Below are 18,055 nucleotides of genomic sequence, written 5' to 3' on the forward strand. Positions count from 1 at the left end.
CTTAGGTTGCAGGAATCTGAGTTCCTAGGTTCTGGGGAGCCCCTAAATACAGAATTTAGGGGTGTGTTTAGGTCTGGGAGGGCAGTAGCAAATGGCTACTAGCCCTGAGGGTGGCTACACCCTCTTTTTGCCTCCTCCCAAGGGGAGGGGGTCACATTCCTATCCCTATTGGGGGAATCCTCCATCTGCAAGATGGAGGATTTCTATAAGTCAGAGTCACCTCAGCTCAGGTTGCCTTAGGGGCTGTCCTGACTGGCCAGTGACTCCTCCTTGTTTTTCTCATTATCTCCTCCGGCCTTGCCGCCAAAAGTGGGGCCGTGGCCGGAGGGGGCGGGCAACTCCACTAGCTGGAATGCCCTGGGGTGCTGTAACAAAGGGGATGAGCCTTTGAGGCTCACCACCAGGTGTTACAGTTCCTGCAAGGGGGAGGTGATAAGCATCTCCACGCAGTACAGGCTTTGTTACTAGCCACAGAGTGACAAAGGCACTCTCCCCATGTGGACAGCAACATGTCTCGAGTGTGGCAGGCTGCTAAAACCAGTCAGCCTACACGGGTAGTTGGTTGAGGTTTTAGGGGGCACCTCTAAGGTGCCCTCTGGGGTGTATGTTACAATAAAATGTATACTGGCATCAGTGTGCATTTATTGTGCTGAGCAGTTTGATACCAAACTTCCCAGTTTTCAGTGTAGCCATTATGGTGCTGTGGAGTTCGTGTGTGACAGACTCCCAGACCATATACTCTTATGGCTACCCTGCACTTACAATGTCTAAGGTTTTGCTTAGACACTGTAGGGGCACAGTGCTCATGCACTGGTGCCCTCACCTATGGTATAGTGCACCCTGCCTTAGGGCGGTAAGGCCTGCTAGAGGGGTGACTTATCTATACTGCATAGGCAGTGTGAGGTTGGTATGTGTAGGAAAGTACCATCTTGCCTGGCATGTTACCCCCATTTTTCACTGTATATATGTTGTTTTAGTTGTATGTGTCACTGGGACCCTGGTATCCAGGGCCCCGGTGCTCATAAGTGTGCCTGAATGTGTTACCTGTGTAGTGACTAACTGTCTCACTGAGGCTCTGCTAACCAGAACCTCAGTTGTTATGCTCTCTCATTTCTTTCAAATTGTCACTAACAGGCTAGTGACCAATTTTACCAATTTACATTGGCTTACTGGAACACCCTTGTAATTCCCTAGTATATGGTAATAAGGTGCCCAGGGTATTGGGGTTCCAGGAGATCCCTATGGGCTGCAGCATTTCTTTTGCCACCCATGGGGAGCTCTGACAATTCTTACACAGGCCTGCCACTGCAGCCTGAGTGAAATAACGTCCACGTTATTTCACAGCCATTTTACACTGCACATAAGTAACTTATAAGTCACCTATATGTCTAACCTTTACCTGGTAAAGGTTAGGTGCAAAGTTACTTAGTGTGAGGGCACCCTGGCACTAGCCAAGGTGCCCCCACATTGTTCAGGGCCAATTCCCCGGACTTTGTGAGTGCGGGGACACCATTACACGCGTGCACTACATATAGGTCACTACCTATATGTAGCTTCACAATGGTAACTCCGAATATGGCCATGTAACATGTCTATGATCATGGAATTGCCCCCTCTATGCCATCCTGGCATAGTTGGCACAATCCCATGATCCCAGTGGTCTGTAGCACAGACCCTGGTACTGCCAAACTGCCTTTCCTGGGGTTTCACTGCAGCTGCTGCTGCTGCCAACCCCTCAGACAGGTTTCTGCCCTCCTGGGGTCAAGCCAGGCTTGTCCCAGGATGGCAGAACAAAGGACTTCCTCTGAGAGAGGGTGTTACACCCTCTCCCTTTGGAAAATGGTGTGAAGGCAGGGGAGGAGTAGCCTCCCCCAGCCTCTGGAAATGCTTTCATGGGCACAGATGTGCCCAATTCTACATAAGCCAGTCTACACCGGTTCAGGGGACCCCTTAGCCCTGCTCTGGTGAGAAACTGGACAAAGGAAAGGGGAGTGACCACTCCCCTGACCTGCACCTCCCCTGGGAGGTGTCCAGAGCTCCTCCAGTGTGCTCCAGACCTCTGCCATCTTGGAAACAGAGGTGCTGCTGGCACACTGGACTGCTCTGAGTGGCAAGTGCCACCAGGTGACGTCAGAGACTCCTTCTGATAGGCTCCTTCAGGTGTTGCTAGCCTATCCTCTCTCCTAGGTAGCCAAACCCTCTTTTCTGGCTATTTAGGGTCTCTGTCTCTGGGGAAACTTTAGATAACGAATGCAAGAGCTCATCCGAGTTCCTCTGCATCTCTCTCTTCACCTTCTGCCAAGGAATCGACTGCTGACCGCGCTGGAAGCCTGCAAAACTGCAACATAGTAGCAAAGACGACTACTGCAACTCTGTAACGCTGATCCTGCCGCCTTCTCGACTGTTTTCCTGGTGGTGCATGCTGTGGGGGTAGTCTGCCTCCTCTCTGCACTAGAAGCTCTGAAGAAATCTCCCGTGGGTCGACGGAATCTTCCCCCTGCAACCGCAGGCACCAAAAAGCTGCATTACCGGTCCCTTGGGTCTCCTCTCAGCACGACGAGCGAGGTCCCTTAAATCCAGCAACTCTGTGCAAGTCACTCCCACAGTCCAGTGACTCTTCAGTCCAAGTTTGGTGGAGGTAAGTCCTTGCATCCCCACGCCAGACTGCATTGTTGGTAACCGCGACTTCTGCAGCTGCTCCGGCCCCTCTGCACTTCCGGCGGAAATCCTTTGTGCACAGCCAAGCCTGGGTCCACAGCACTCTAACCTGCATTGCACGACTTTCTAAGTTGGTCTCCGGCGAAATGGGACTCCTTTGTGTAACTTCGGGTGAGCACTGTTTCACGCATCCTTGTAGTGCCTGTTTCTGTCACTTCTCTGGGTGCTACCTGCTGCTAAGAGGGCTCCTTGTCTTGCTCGACGTCCCCTCTACCTCCTGGTCCAATTTGCGACCTCCTGGTCCCTCCTGGGCCACAGCAGCATCCAAAAACGCTAACCGCACTATTTGCAGCTAGCAAGGCTTGTTGGCGTTCTTTCGGCGGGAAAACACTTCTGCACGACTCTCCACTGCAAGAGGGATCCGTCCACCAAGGGGGAAGTCTCTAGCCCTTTTCGTTCCTGCAGAAACCTCAGCTTCTTCTGTCCAGTAGAAGCTTCTTTGCACCCACAGCTGGCATTTCCTGGGCATCTGCCCATCTCCGACTTGCTTGTGACTTTTGGACTTGGTCCCCTTGTTCCACAGGTACCCTCGACTGGAAATCCATCGTTGTTGCATTGCTGGTTTGTGTCTTTCCTGCATTATTCCTCTATCATGACTTCTTTGTCCTTGGGGGAACTTTAGTGCACTTTGCACTCACTTTTCAGGGTCTTGGGGTGGGCTATTTTTCTAACCCTCACTATTTTCTAATAGTCCCAGCGACCCTCTACAAGGTCACATAGGTTTGGGGTCCATTCGTGGTTCGCATTCCACTTTTGGAGTATATGGTTTGTGTTGCCCCTATCCCTATGCGTCCCCATTGCATCCTATTGTAACTATACATTGTTTGCACTGTTTTCTAAGACTATACTGCATATTTTTGGTATTGTGTACATATATCTTGTGTATATTTCCTATCCTCTCACTGAGGGTACACTCTGAGATACTTTGGCATATTGTCATAAAAATAAAGTACCTTTATTTTTAGTATAACTGTGTATTGTGTTTTCTTATGATATTGTGCAAGTGACACTTGTGGTACTGTAGGAGCTTCACTCGTCTCCTAGTTCAGCCTAAGCTGCTCTGCTAAGCTACCATTATCTATCAGCCTATGCTGCTAGACACCCTATACACTAATAAGGGATAACTGGGCCTGGTGCAAGGTGCAAGTACCCCTTGGTACTCACTACAAGCCAGTCCAGCCTCTTACAGTATGGCACCCTGAGGGGAGTGCCATGTCGACTTACTCGTTTTGTCCTCACCAGCACACACAAGCTGGCAAGCAGTGTGTCTGTGCTGAGTGAGGGGTCCCCAGGGTGACATAAGATATGCTGCAGCTCTTAGAGACCTTTCCTGGCATCAGGGCCCTTGGTACCAGGAGTACCAGTTACAAGGGACTTACCTGGATGCCAGGGTGTGCCAATTGTGGAAACAAAAGTACAGGTTAGGGAAAGAACACTGGTGCTGGGGCCTGGTTAGCAGGCCTCAGCGCACTTTCAAATCAAAACTTAGCATCAGCAAAGGCAAAAAGTCAGGGGGTAACCATGCCAAGGAGGCATTTCCTTACAAGCCTCCTACATCTCTGAGTTGCTGAGAGCCCCCTCTGACTCTCCCTCCTGGGTAGAGTATGTCAGATCCCTCCTGGTCCAGGGCAGTGCCATTTTCCACTCACTGCAATCTTTTCGTGTGCCAAGGCTTGTTGGCAGAATCCAGTGACGCAAACCAGACTGCAGTCATCCATCTGGCGTGGGACTTCCTCTGCACCAACCAGGAACCCCGCATCCATCTTCTTGGGTGCATTACTGACTGTTGTTCTTCACCGGTGGTTCTTCTTTTGCACCTTTATCCGGGTTAGCAGGGGCTCCTGTTCTTCCTGGACTCTTCAATGATTCTTGGACTTGGTCCCCTTCTTCCACAGGTCTTCAGGTCCAAGAATCCATCATTGGTGTTTTGCAGTCTCTTCTGGTTCTTGCAAAATCTTCTTTCTCGTATTCTTGTGTGTTTCATGAAAGTTACTGTGATTTACTCCTGCTTTGTTGGGCTCTGGGGTAGGTTCTATAACTTACCTTTGGTGTTTTTTAATACTCCCAGCGCCCCTCTACAAACTACACCTGCCTAGGTGGGAAACCAACTTTTGCATTCCACTTTCTTAGTATCTAGTTTGTAATCCCCCTAGGCCCATTTTTAACTATTGTGATTTTCACTATTTGTACTGTCTTCTAACTGGTTTTAAACCTGATTTTGCATAGTAGTATATATAATTTGTGTAGTACTTACCTCCTAAGTGAGTATAGTCTCTATGGTATTTTTGGCATTTGTGTCACTAAAATAAAGTACCTTTTCTTTTTGTAACAGTGTGTATTTTTCTTTCATGTGTGTGCGTACTGAGTGACTACTGTGGTGTTGCATGAGCTTTGCATGTCTCCTAGATGAGCCTTAGTTGCTCAGCTACAGCTACCCCTAGAGATCCTGGCTTCTAGACACTGGCTATATTTGACTAATAAGGGATAACTCGACCTGGTGCAAAGTGTAAGTACCTTAGGTACTCACTACAAACCAGGCCAGCCTCCTACAAGAGGCAATACCCTGTAGCACAAGCACTGTGCCAACAATCAGTGCCCCCGAGCACCAAGGCCATGCCTGGCAAGACACAGTGGATGCCCTATGATATGCTCTGGACCAGATGAATTAAAAAAAACAAAAAGGTGGAAATGGGGGTCAGTACACTTCGAAGCAAGGAAACACATCCTACAAGCCCAAAGCCATGCAGGGGCACAAGGGGAATACCAAGTCTGGCCTACCTCCAATTCAAGAAATGTAGACCCAGTGCCAGCCCCAAACACGTCAGGGAAACAGACAAGGCCAAGCACAGCAAGAAGGAAGGGTCATTGACAGGGACATGAAACAGGGATGCAATACCCACCTTTAACTACTGTAAGCCCAGCAGGGGCCACAGGTAGAAGCACAAGTCTAACACCCCAGCAGAAACAAGCATTAACAAAGCCAAGCACCTTAGCTCTAAAAGAGCAAGCTAGTGGCCTTGCCAATTCTTCTATCTTGTCATTTACATGCAACATTATTCACAGGCTATTGCAAGTTTTCTATAAAGATAAACACATTTCACAGTGGCATGTGATGCATGTATATGCATCACAATGCACATAAACTCACATGTTGTGATGTGTGTGCTTCCTAATCCATGCATGCACATGCATTTTGATGCACCGTAGCCTTTTTATCATGAATCATTACTTATAACATGGCATACTGCCATTTGAGAATGGTAGGTTTGAAGTTACAAATATGAAAAAGAAAAGGCCTGGCAGGGCAAAAAATGTAAGTGAGTGGCCTAGTAGCACTGCACAGCTAAAATAATTTAAAAATAATAATAATAACATTGACTTTACATGGCCTCCAACAATCCCCACTGGAAGGTAGGAATACACAACCAAAATATGGGGCACTCATCCCATTAAGCCTATTAAACAGCACCAGGGAAACCCTAGACTAGCCTGCTGTTGGGTGCTGCATGTAATGCGGCGGCCCTTGAAGGTGGAGAGCAAAGGCACCATGACGACTGCTCATCATCATCATCCAGTTCCCCCAGTTCTCACCTGTCTGGAGGCGTGTCTTCCTTCCCTAGCGCTCGGCGTCCACACTCAGTTGGTTCTTCTCTGTCAAGGCCATTAGGTTTCCTTCTTCCTGATGCCTTCCGCTCCATGAACACTGAAAGAGAGACACACATGACATTTTTCAACCAAAATCCTATACAGATTGGTAACATTTAACGTTAATCTTTAAAACAAGGAAAGGAGTACTTCTCAGTGGAACCCTATCATGAAAGACTGGTGAAGTCAGCCATTATTTTCTGTACATCTTTTCGCCCCAAAGGAGCATTTTGTTATATATATATATATATATATATATATATATATATATATATATATATATATATATATATGTATATCAAAGCCTAAAAAAGTTTCAATCTCTCCTCCTCTCACTCTAATTCTCTCTCTCTTTCAATCTTGCTCTCCCACTCACACATCCTCTCAGACTCTCATGCAACCACTCGCAGGCCCACTCAGACCCTCGTGCACCAAGTCACAGCCCCGTCAGACCCTCACTCACCCACTTACAGACCCACTAAGACAGTTATGCACCCACTCACAAACCCAGTTAGACTCTCACACCCCCACTCACAGACCCACTGACACCCTCATGCACCAACTCACAGACCCGCACACACACTGACACATGCAGTAAAACACTGATGTACGCACTCTCATACCCAGGTGGACACTCACAGCCACTCTCACCACCAGATACACCCTCTCACAGCTATTCTCACACACAGGGAGGCCACGGCCAACTCCCTTTGGGTGGTTAGGGGGTTTGGCCACAGGGTCTGGCTACAGGTCAGGTCTTGCAGACAATCTCCGCTGCACGTGGGTGAAGGCCACGCAGGGTACAAGGTTGGGTGCTTATAGGGGGTTGGCCTCAGGGCCTCTGGCCATGTGCGGCGGTGGTTGGATTAACCTATAGTAATGAAAATTAATGTACGTTAAAAAAACCATAAAAATTCACTAAAAAACAAAAGGTTACAGTGACATTATGGTTAGGAAATAGAATTTAAAAAAATATAGCTTTTCACTTAAAAAAAACAAAGGTTACTGGGATGTTATAGTTAGGCTCACATTTTAAACATAAGAAAGCATAGAAATTCACCAGTTATAGTTAGAGTTACCTCAAGTAAATATAACTGTGCCCTAAGGTAACTATAACTCGCACCCTTGCCATGCACTGCTAATTCCCCAGAAATTACGGCACTCATGACATCTTTGATAACATAATTGTTATTATCAATATAATATTTACAGTACATTTTTGGCAAACAAACTGTGCATGGCGGGGGCGCGAGTTATAGTCACCTTAGGGCACAAGTTATAGTTACTTGACTAATTCACTAACTATAACTGGTGAATTTGTATGGTTACCTACATTTAAAATGTAAGCCTAACTATAACGTCCCTGTAACCTTTGTTTTTTTAAGTAAATTTATATTTTTTTATTCTATTTCCTAGCTGCAATATCACTGTAACCTGTGTTTTTTTCCCAGACATGGGTATAGTGCTCACTGTGCCACTGGATTCAAGCTAGCCTGGCTGATGAAGGGGGATACCCTGAAACCGGTCCCCGGATGCGTGTTTCCGGTCCAGGGATGACCTGGCTTGGCAATTTGGGCTGGACTGTTCCCATGAGGAACAGGGTCAAGACTGATTTGCATATGGCTGGGTCCAAACTGGGGTGGCATGGTGAGCAAAAGAACAATGGATTAAACCCAGATCTGTGACTGGGGGTGAGTGTTTGCATTGTTCAGCACTCCACCCATCATCCTTTTGTGTTCCTAAAGTTGCCTAAGTGGTACGTGAGTTCCGTGCTCACTGTGCCACTGGATTCCAGCTAGCTTGGCTGATGAAGGGTTATACTCTGAAATGAGTTCCAGGATGCTTGTTTTCGGTCCAGGGAGGACTTGGCTTGGCTTGGCTTGGTAATTTGGGCTGGACTGTTCCCATGAGGAACAGGTCAAGACTGATTTGCATATGGCTTGGTCTAAACTGGGGTAGCATGGTGAACAATAGAGTGATGGATTAAACCCAGATCTGTGACTGGGGGTGAGTGTTTGCATTATTCAGCACTCCGTCCATCATCCTTTTGTGTTGCTAAAGTTGCCCTAAGTGGGAAGGTTACGCCTAGACGTGGGTCCCGTGCTTACTGTGCCACTTGATTCAAGCTAGCCTGGCTGATGAAGGGTGATACCCTGAAACCGGTCCTTGAATGCTTGTTTCCAGTCTAGGGAGGGCCTGGCTTGACAATTCGGGCTGGACTTGGCTTGGCTTAGCTTGGCTTGGCTTGGTAATTCGGGCTGGACTGTTCCCATGAGGAACAGGTCAAGACTGTTTTGCATATGGCTTGGTCCAAACTGGGGTGGCATGGTGAGCAAAAGAGTGATGGATTAAACCCATATCTGTGACTGGGGGTGAGTGTTTGCATTATTCAGCACTCCGTCCATCATCCTTTTGTGTTGCTAAAGTTGCCCTAAGTGGGAAGGGTATGCCTAGATGTGGGTCCCGTGCTCACTGTGCCACTTGATTCAAGCTAGCCTGGCTGATGAAGGGTGATACCCTGAAATCGGTCCTTGAATGCTTGTTTCCGCTCTAGGGAGGACCTGGCTTGACAATTCGGGCTGGACTTGGCTTGGCTTGGCTTGGTAATTCGGGCTGGACTGTTCCCATGAGGAACAGGTCAAGACTGTTTTGCATATGGCTTGGTCCAAACTGGGGTGGCATGGTGAGCAAAAGAGTGATGGATTAAACCCATATCTGTGACTGGGGGTGAGTGTTTGCATTATTCAGCACTCCGTCCATCATCCTTTTGTGTTGCTAGAGTTGCCCTAAGTGGGAAGGGTATGCCTAGATGTGGGTCCCGTGCTCACTGTGCCACTTGATTCAAGCTAGCCTGGCTGATGAAGGGTGATACCCTGAAATCGGTCCTTGAATGCTTGTTTCCGGTCTAGGGAGGACCTGGCTTGACAATTCGGGCTGGACTTGGCTTGGCTTGGCTTGGCTTGGTAATTCGGGCTGGACTGTTCCCATGAGGAACAGGTCAAGACTGTTTTGCATATGGCTTGGTCCAAACTGGGGTGGCATGGTGAGCAAAAGAGTGATGGATTAAACCCAGATCTGTGACTGGGGGTGAGTGTTTGCATTATTCAGCACTCCGTCCATCATCCTTTTGCATTGCTAAAGTTGCCCTAAGTGGGAAGGGTATGCCTAGATGTGGGTCCCGTGCTCACTGTGCCACTTGATTCAAGCTAGCCTGGCTGATGAAGGGTGATACCCTGAAATCGGTCCCAAAATGCTTGTTTCCGTTCCAGGGAGGACCTGGCTTGACAATTCGGGCTGGACTGTTCACATGAGGAACAGGGTCAAGACTGATTTGCATATGGCTGGGTCCAAACTGGGGTGGCATGATGAGCAAAAGAACGATGGATTAAACCCAGATCTGTGACTGGGGGTGAGTGTTTGCATTGTTCAGCACTCCTTCCATCATCCTTTTGTTTTGATATTGATATATATATATATATATATAAAATGTTTTTACACATATCAAGGATCCCCAAGAAGATTACTACACTACTTGCTTATTTACCGGTCCAAGTAAATATAAATTAATAACACTGGACAAACAGATACTTACAACATCAGACGCAGGTATGTGCACATTATCCGGACTTTCCAAATCAACTAAGAAACTGTAGGCTGAGAGGGTTTTTTTGAAACTTATTTAGCACAATGACAAACATACTTGGATTTTTTTGTAACTAGTGCCCATACTGCCACAAAAGTGACTTTCCACAATCTGGAGGTGAACAGGTGGTCAAAAGAAAACACTTGCAGGATATAATTTCACATGCAAGAATGGCGGCGAGAATAGAGAGTCAGTGCCTGTCAATTAAGAACCAGAAAGGGTTTATTTGAAAAACAAATGCTTTTACACCAAGGCCCAGATTTATGAAAAGTGGCCAGTTTTCTTGCACCCCTTAGCAGTGACAGGCTGCCATCCCTGACTGGGTGGAAGGGAGAGTGGTCAAAGGGTGCCAGGCACCTGGGGCTACTGACCCCCACTCTCCACAGTCACGGAGGTTGTAGAGCCTTGAAAGGCCTGGGGCCTGACTCTCATCTCTGACAGCTGTCAGTGGCCACTGTGGCTTGCTGTCCTGGTGGACAGAGTTGCCTGTGGAGAGGGGTGGGGCAGGAGTCACACCCCGGGGTGGAGTGGGCCATACCACTGTGTTGGCCATGGTGGTACTGTCTGCCCCCTGGGATATATCTGTGAGCAAAGTAAGGTTAGGTGCTGCACAGATGGTATCTACAGATGAGGAGAAGGGTTCCCCATAGGCTAGCTTAGTGGGCCCCGTGAGTATGGACAGAGGGATCCAACTGGAGTCAGGAAGGCATAGAACTGGAACATGCTGCAGCTGTTGTGGGCCTGGGTCCTTGTTCTATTGCCCCAATCGGGGAAGTCCATCAAGGTATTGATTGGTCTCCCCTGGCTTTAGGCTGGTGGGGGGTTATGATGGACCTGGCCCTTTTTCCAGGGTCATCCCTAAACCTTTTGCCTCCTTCCTCCTATTTATTCTGACCTGTTTTTGTTGGCTTTAGGACTCTGGACACTTTACCACTGCTAACCAGTGCTAAAGTGCATATACTCTCTGTGTAAATTATATTGGTGATTTGTTTATCCCTAATTGGCATATTGGATTTACTAGTAAGTCCATAGTAAAGTGCACTAGAGATGCCCAGGGTCTGTAGATCAAATGCTACTAGTGGGCCTGCAGCAGTGGTTGTGCCACCCAGATGAGTGGCTCTGCAAGCATGTCTCAGACCTGCCACTGCAGTGTCTGTGTGTGCAGTTGCACTGCCAGGTTGACCTAGCAAGTGTACCCACTTGCCAGGCCTATACCTTCCCTTTGATACATGTAAGGCACCCCTAAGGTAGGCCCTAGGTAGCACCATGGGCAGGGTGCAGTGTATGTTAAAGGGGGGACATGTACTGATGTATTTTACATGTCCTAACAGTGAAATACTGCCAAATGTGGTTTTCACTGTTGCAAGGCCTATCTCTCTCATAGGTTAACATGGGGGCTGCCTTTAAATATTCTTAAAGTGTAGATTTCCTTTGGGAGCAGATAGAAATTTGGAGTTTGGTGTCTCTGAACTCACAATTTAAAAATACATCTTTTGGCGAAGTTGGTTTTTAGATTGTTAGTTTGAAAATTACACTTTTATAAAGTGGGCATTTTCTTGCTTTAACTATTCTGTGACTCTGTCTGTCTGTGGATTTCATGTCTAGGTCAGTTGGACAGTTGGGCTGTTTGTGAATCTCCTCTAGACAGTGAGACAAAGGGTGCTGGGGTGTAGCCTGCATATACTAATGAGCCATCTGTGCTAGAGTGGAGGGAGGAGTGGTCACTTACACCTGAATGGGCTGTGCCTGCCCTCTCACAATGCAGTCTCGAACCCCCTGGTGTGCGTCTGGGCAACGCAGGAACAACAGAGACTTTCCTTTGAAGTTTGCCTATTTCATAGGCAGAAAGGGGTATAAGTAGTGGACCCAAAACCCCATACTTTAGATCTCTTCGAGATTACTTCTGGGATCAAGAGGAACCTCTGCCAAGGAGAAGAGCTGAAGAGCTGAGGTAGAAGTGCTGACCCTGCCTGTGACTGTGCTTTGATGGGCTATCCTGCAGTTGCTGCTTCTGCCTGTGAAAGGGGACAAAGACTGGACTTTGTTGTGCATTTCTGCTTGAGAAGAATCTCCAAGGGCTTGAACTGAGCTTGCTTCCTATTTTGAAGTCTCAGGGCCATCAAAGACTTCCTCTGCCAGCACCTGGACTCTCTCCTGAGACTCCTACCCTGTCAAGTGGTGCCCTATCCAGTCCCTGTGCCCTTGAAAGGTGAAGTTGGCAGAACAAGAGCTGAAAATCCAAGTACAGAACGCCGTGCTGGGAAATTTTCGACGCACCATCTGCAACACGGCTGATAAACGATGCACAGCCGACTTCGCGGCTGAAATTGACAGTCCACCTGCATCGCGCCTGGGAGATCAACGCCCAACATCCGCTTGTGGCTGCTGATAACAACGCAAACCCCACGCAGTGCAGTTTTCTAACACCATGTGACCGGATATTCCACGCATCGTTACCGGGCGGCAAAGTCATCCCGACTCTGCGCGGATCCGAGGTGCCCAGTCCAGAAATCGACTCATCGCAATCTTGCGGTGAGAAAAATGACACATCGCCAACCCGACCGGAGAAGAAACAACGCAAAGCCTCCCTTGCGAGGAAGTAATCGACGCATCGCTGACTTTTCCAATGCACACTCACCCGTGCAGCATTATTTTTAACGCAAACCATGCACTTTGTGCAACATCATTGTTTCTATTGTTTTCTTTGGAGTAAGACTCTTATTCTTTTGAAAATTCATATTTTGACTTGTGTATGTTGGATTTTTGTTGTTTTGGTCTTGTTTGATTTAGAGAAATATTGCCTATTTTTCTAAACTGGTGTGGTGTCCATTTTGTAGTGTTTCCATGTATTACTGCGTTTGTTGGTACAAATACTTTACACATTGCTTCTGAGTTAAGCCTGCCTGCTTGTGCCAAGCTACCAAGGGGGTGAGTAGGGGTTAACCAGGTGTGTTTCTCCTTTGCCCTGACTAGAGTGAGGGTCCTTGCTTGGACAGGGGGTAACCTGACTGCCAATCAAAGACCCCATTTCTAACAAGCGTAAAAAAATTATGCTAATGTGGCGTTGGAATGGTGTTAGGCCACCACAAATCTCGGCCCAAATGTCTTGCAAGTTAGAAGACAAATGAAAAAGGATAACTGGCATGTGTGGAAACAAAGATAAATACAGCATGTTAAAATGGAGAAACAGAGTAAATGGTGGGTTAAAGAGACAAGGGAAGATAAGGGTGTGTGGTATTCTTAGTATATTATGACTCAGGGGCCTTGCTTATTGGAGGAATTTTGACTTGCAGGGAACTGGTTACTGGTGGCAGAAGCTGCAGGATATCTGAGATGATGGGGTCGTTTTGATGTCTATTTAACATTAAACATGTTTGGATATGGATCAACTGTATCTATTATTCCTTTGGAACTTCACAGGCTGGCTTTGTTTGCTGTCTGTTTCTACATATTGTGTTAGTTTACTACGACAAACACATTTGTATGGCATTTAACCTAGAAGGATATGTGTTTACAAAATAAATCCTAGGAAGCTGTAAGTGATTTACTTGCAGCCCTATTCCTAACCACTTTTCTTCCTGGCCCTTTGTGTGATTCAGTGTTTCAGTCAAAGGAAACAAACAACTTTTGAGACACAAAACTTAACTAGTGATAATATGTGGGGCGCATTACTTTGAGATTACTGCTACAACTCAGTATAATGTGAGCTATTCCTGGCCAGGCATGGGCATTATCCATACAGATGTTTCTTTCACTGTTTTTCCAGGCAGAATGGCATGGGGTACAACTCATTTGTTTCACGCATTGGTGTGTCTGTGGCTCCACTGACCTTGCTGCTGGACGAAGTATGGAAGTTCCTGCCTCAGGTTATCTTCTCTTCTGCGGCTACTGTCTGCGGCTTGGTGGCTTTTTGTCTTCCTGAGACTCTCAATGTGCAACTGCCTGAAACAGTAAAGGATACTGAGAAGGCACGGTAAGGCATCCCCCTGTAATCTGTATGTATGGACATATCTAGGATTATTATCTGTAGGGATCTGTAGAAAGGATGCTAAAATATTAATCAACTTACTTCTAGCCTCATATAGTGCTCTCTGCTGGCCTTGGATACTAATTTCCTTTTAAACCTACCTACAGACAACATTTGCCACTTGTAGTAGTTTAAATATATAACCTATAATTAGCATGTGCTTTGCGTCATCCCCTTCCTCATGATTGGATGACTTTGTTGTCTATCACATTTGCCGCCTCTTGAGTCATTGGCTTTCTTCCCTATCCCTGTGTTTGACTGTCCCAAGAGCATTTTGGTCTCACAATTTGTCTGAATGGATGAGTTGTATCCTTTCACTACTTACTTGATGAACCTCTTTTAATGTTATTTTCAGAACGTCTTTGGAATGCATGCATTTCCTTGCTCTCTTCCTTGTTTTTTTCTATCTCCCTGCACTCTTTCTTTGCTCCCACCTCACTTCCTATCTCTCCCTGCCCTGCTCCAGACCTGCTCCCCACACAAGTACAGACAGCTTCATATTCTAGTCAGAAGTGGACAGCAGGAGAAAATCCATATGACCACATGCCACCTCTAGGTAGGCTGTGGGCAGAAGCAGGGCTTGGAGAAGCCAGTGATGGAGCAGGGTGGGAGGTTTTGATGGATTGGTGACAGCTGCTGCACCTTCTGAGTGCCATGCCTCCATCAAGTTAAGCCCCATCCGGCTTCCTAAATGCTTGTGTGGCCACTCCTACAGACAGTGAGAAATACAAAAAGAACTGATGATGGACAGAATGCTGAAAATGTCAAACATTCACCTCAGTCAGAGATCTGGGTCTAAATCCATCATTTTGCTCACCACCCCATTCCAAAATGCTTGTGTGGCTGTGCATATAGTGAGAGCAAGCATGGGGCAAGTCATAAAACATTGATGGAGTCTACCTGCTGTGAACGCCTATTGCACAAGCAATCTCAGGCACGGGTGCAGCTTGTCAACTGATGACACTTCAGGGACAGAATATACTGCAAGTTTCTGATTTGCAGTTGGTGGTAGAGTAACTTTGGTATTTATTACACCAGCATAACGAAACTTGAGGGGGTCCCCCTGCAAAGTACACAGAGGGGCCCAATCTGGACTCACACAGGTGCTCTTATGCCAGGATACTGTGCGGAGGGGGCCCCTGGACCTCAGGCCCCCCCCGCACCGCAAGGACCGTGGGTGCCTTTGTTACTCCCCTGGTTTATTATATGCCACCACGTTAGTGAGGTCGGAAATGAGGACCAGGCCAAGGTCAATCACTGATTATCTGTCAAAATCATGAACACAAACTGATCACTATATGCATATCTAAGGACACTTGGCAGCCTAATTGGGGAGGAAGAATTTCTGAAAACCATCAGAAAGATGAAATCCCCAAACCATTTTGTGGACGAGGTTGCTGGCAACATTGCCAAAGACCTTTACAAACACATAATTCCATATTGGGCTGGACTTGTGAATCTGTTGCTCAGCCAGGGAGTGATTCATGACTGCTGGAAGAGTGGACAAGTAACGCCCCACCCCAAAAAAAAAACCTTCTGCAGATGCCAGCAAGTTCAACAATTCTTATCCTGTTTCCATCCTCCTTTTATTTGCAGAAACATGGGTAGGACACTATCTTATCCAACACATCCAGATAACACCTCCTAGATTAATACCAATCAGGTGTTAATCGTGGTCGCAGCACTGAAACAGCACTGGTTTGCATCCTAGAGTCTGGCAATGTCTGCCTCCCAATTCTTGTCAACAGATCAATGACCTTTGATAATGTAAATCACTGCATGGTTCTTGACACTCAAAAAAGAGATGGGCACTGATGGTGTGGTTCTCAAATTGTTTGCATCTTACCTCATGAGAAGTTCGCAGAGGCTGAAAATTGATACAGGCTTATCAAAACTAGTGTGACCTTAGCTCAGGTGGTCCACTAGATCTATTCTAGTCCCCGATCTTATTCAAAGTTTGCATAAAACACCTCAGAGTCTTACTAAGAAACACCAAGATCCTTCACCATTGGCATGCTAATGATACCCACCTATACTTAAAGGTCTTCTCTTCATGCAACATTACCATCATTTAAAACAAAAAGCAAAAGCTTAATTTCTCCTCATTTCCTTATTGAAATAATCACTGCCAGTACAATCCTGGAATGAACTCAGTCAGCATCCATAACAGCAAACCAACTATGCTCAACAGTGTCAAATCCTTATTCTTCCTAGACAGATGACTCAGTTTACAATCCCAAAGTCATCTCCTTGGCCAGAAATGCACATTTTTAATTGTGTCTTCTCCGGGAGATTGTAAGCTTCATTCTTGAGCAACATCTCAGAGCTCTGCTTCTATCATTGGTGCTGTCTAGAATAGACTTCTGTAGTTTTCTCCTGATTGGTCTTTTCAAGTTTCATTGCACTACACTTGAAACATACTGCAAAATGTAGGATTGCTTTATCTCTGAAAGGGAATGACCACATTTTGCCAATTCTGATAACACTCCACTGGCTTCCCATTGAAGTCAGGGTTATCTTCAAAACAACATGCATCACTCGCAAGGCGCTACACGCATCCACTTCACGTTACATGGCTGACATTCTTAAGGTATGGGTTGGTGCCAGACCATCACGGAAAGCCGAAGCGTTTCTGCTGGAGCCCATGACCCTTTAAAAGGAACAATTTATCGCTCAATTATTGCTTAATTTGAGAAGGTGGTTGCTGGTGGTCTGCACTGGCACTTGTGACAGCTGCCACATGGATGCACTGTTTGGGTGATTTAGAAAACAACCATTGTTTATTAATTCATTATACATTAAAAAACGAATACCTGCCTCCCAATCCATTCTTACAGCTTTGGGGACCTCAAACAGTCTGAATTGTCACACTGGTAGGAGTGAAATGGTTATCAGTTGTGCTGGTTCTGTCACTGCCAGTCCTGGCAGTGGCAATGGGTGGTGCCAGCTGTGGTGTTGGCTTTAAGAGTGTCCTGGCACTTTTTTTTTTTCCAAGTTAGGCATTGAGCTCAAACCTTTTTAGGAACATTCATTGGAGTCTGGAACTCATTACCTCTGAAGCTATGCACCACAACCTCACATGATCTCTTTATATCTAAACTGAAAGCCCTTCTTTTAAAGAAAGACATTTTAGTTCATCTGTTTTCTCCGTTTTACACCTCATTGACTTAGTTTGTGCACTGAGCAGTGCCTTGTGGCTTACCTCCATACCTTAATTTCAATGCGCGACTTTCTGTACTTGGCACCCATCACACTCAATATTTGTGGCTGTTGTACTTCATGCCATAGTTTAATGCACTTTGTTTATTGTAAATGTCCCAAAGTAAAGTAATTCATTTTTGTACTGGATTTATCTTCCCTTCTCCCCCATGACAGATATGCTAAAACTTGACATAAACAGCACGCTGAAGTTGTTAAATGAAGATCTATCAACTCATGCCTCATTCATAAGAAAATTAACATGTCTTTGGTATTAGCAGAGCCTGAATAGGCTGGTAACGGACTCGACGGGTGGCAGAGCTATGCACAGCCCCACTTACACCTAAAAAGGCTGAGCTCTGCTGTAACACAATAGGTGTAACTGCTCTGTCTTGTTAGTGCATCCAGCTAGGAGGCAAAGCAGGGGTGACAGGAAGCTCCTGGAACTTCGGAGAACCCTTCTGGAAACATCTCCCTACTTCTAGGAGCAGGGCATCAGGGTATACAAATAAGGCTCTCAGACCCACTCCCCAGTGCACTACTGAACCTGCAGAAGGACTCTCAGAGGACTGCTGCTGCTGTGACCTGCTGTGCAGTCTACCAGCCAACTTCTGTACCTGGAAGGACTGCTTTGCTGCCTGGAGCCTGCCTTGAACAGTCAGAGGCCAGCCCTGCTGTGGAGTCCTGCATCTTTAAATGCGCCCAGGAATTCAGAAATAACTTCATGGTCTAGTTTAGCTGGCCTGTTCAGAGCCACAGGGACATAATTGGCTCCCACAATCTTGGACCCAGCCTGAGTGTGTCTCCATCCAGCTGTGGACCCT

At 46.6% G+C, this 18,055-nt stretch overlaps 1 protein-coding gene across 1 annotated transcript in view; it reads left to right on the top strand.

Moving 5' to 3' along the window:
• The window catches only part of LOC138296881 (solute carrier family 22 member 7-like), a 211,896-nt gene that overhangs the window by 190,615 nt on the left and 3,226 nt on the right, over positions 1 to 18,055 (top strand). The window contains exon 10 of the mRNA XM_069236375.1: positions 13,773 to 13,979. Coding sequence (XP_069092476.1) covers positions 13,773 to 13,979 — 207 coding nt within the window. The remainder of the gene's footprint in view (positions 1 to 13,772; positions 13,980 to 18,055) is intronic.

Source organism: Pleurodeles waltl, chromosome 5 (assembly GCF_031143425.1).
Source record: "Pleurodeles waltl isolate 20211129_DDA chromosome 5, aPleWal1.hap1.20221129, whole genome shotgun sequence".
Classification (NCBI taxonomy): domain Eukaryota; kingdom Metazoa; phylum Chordata; class Amphibia; order Caudata; family Salamandridae; genus Pleurodeles; species Pleurodeles waltl.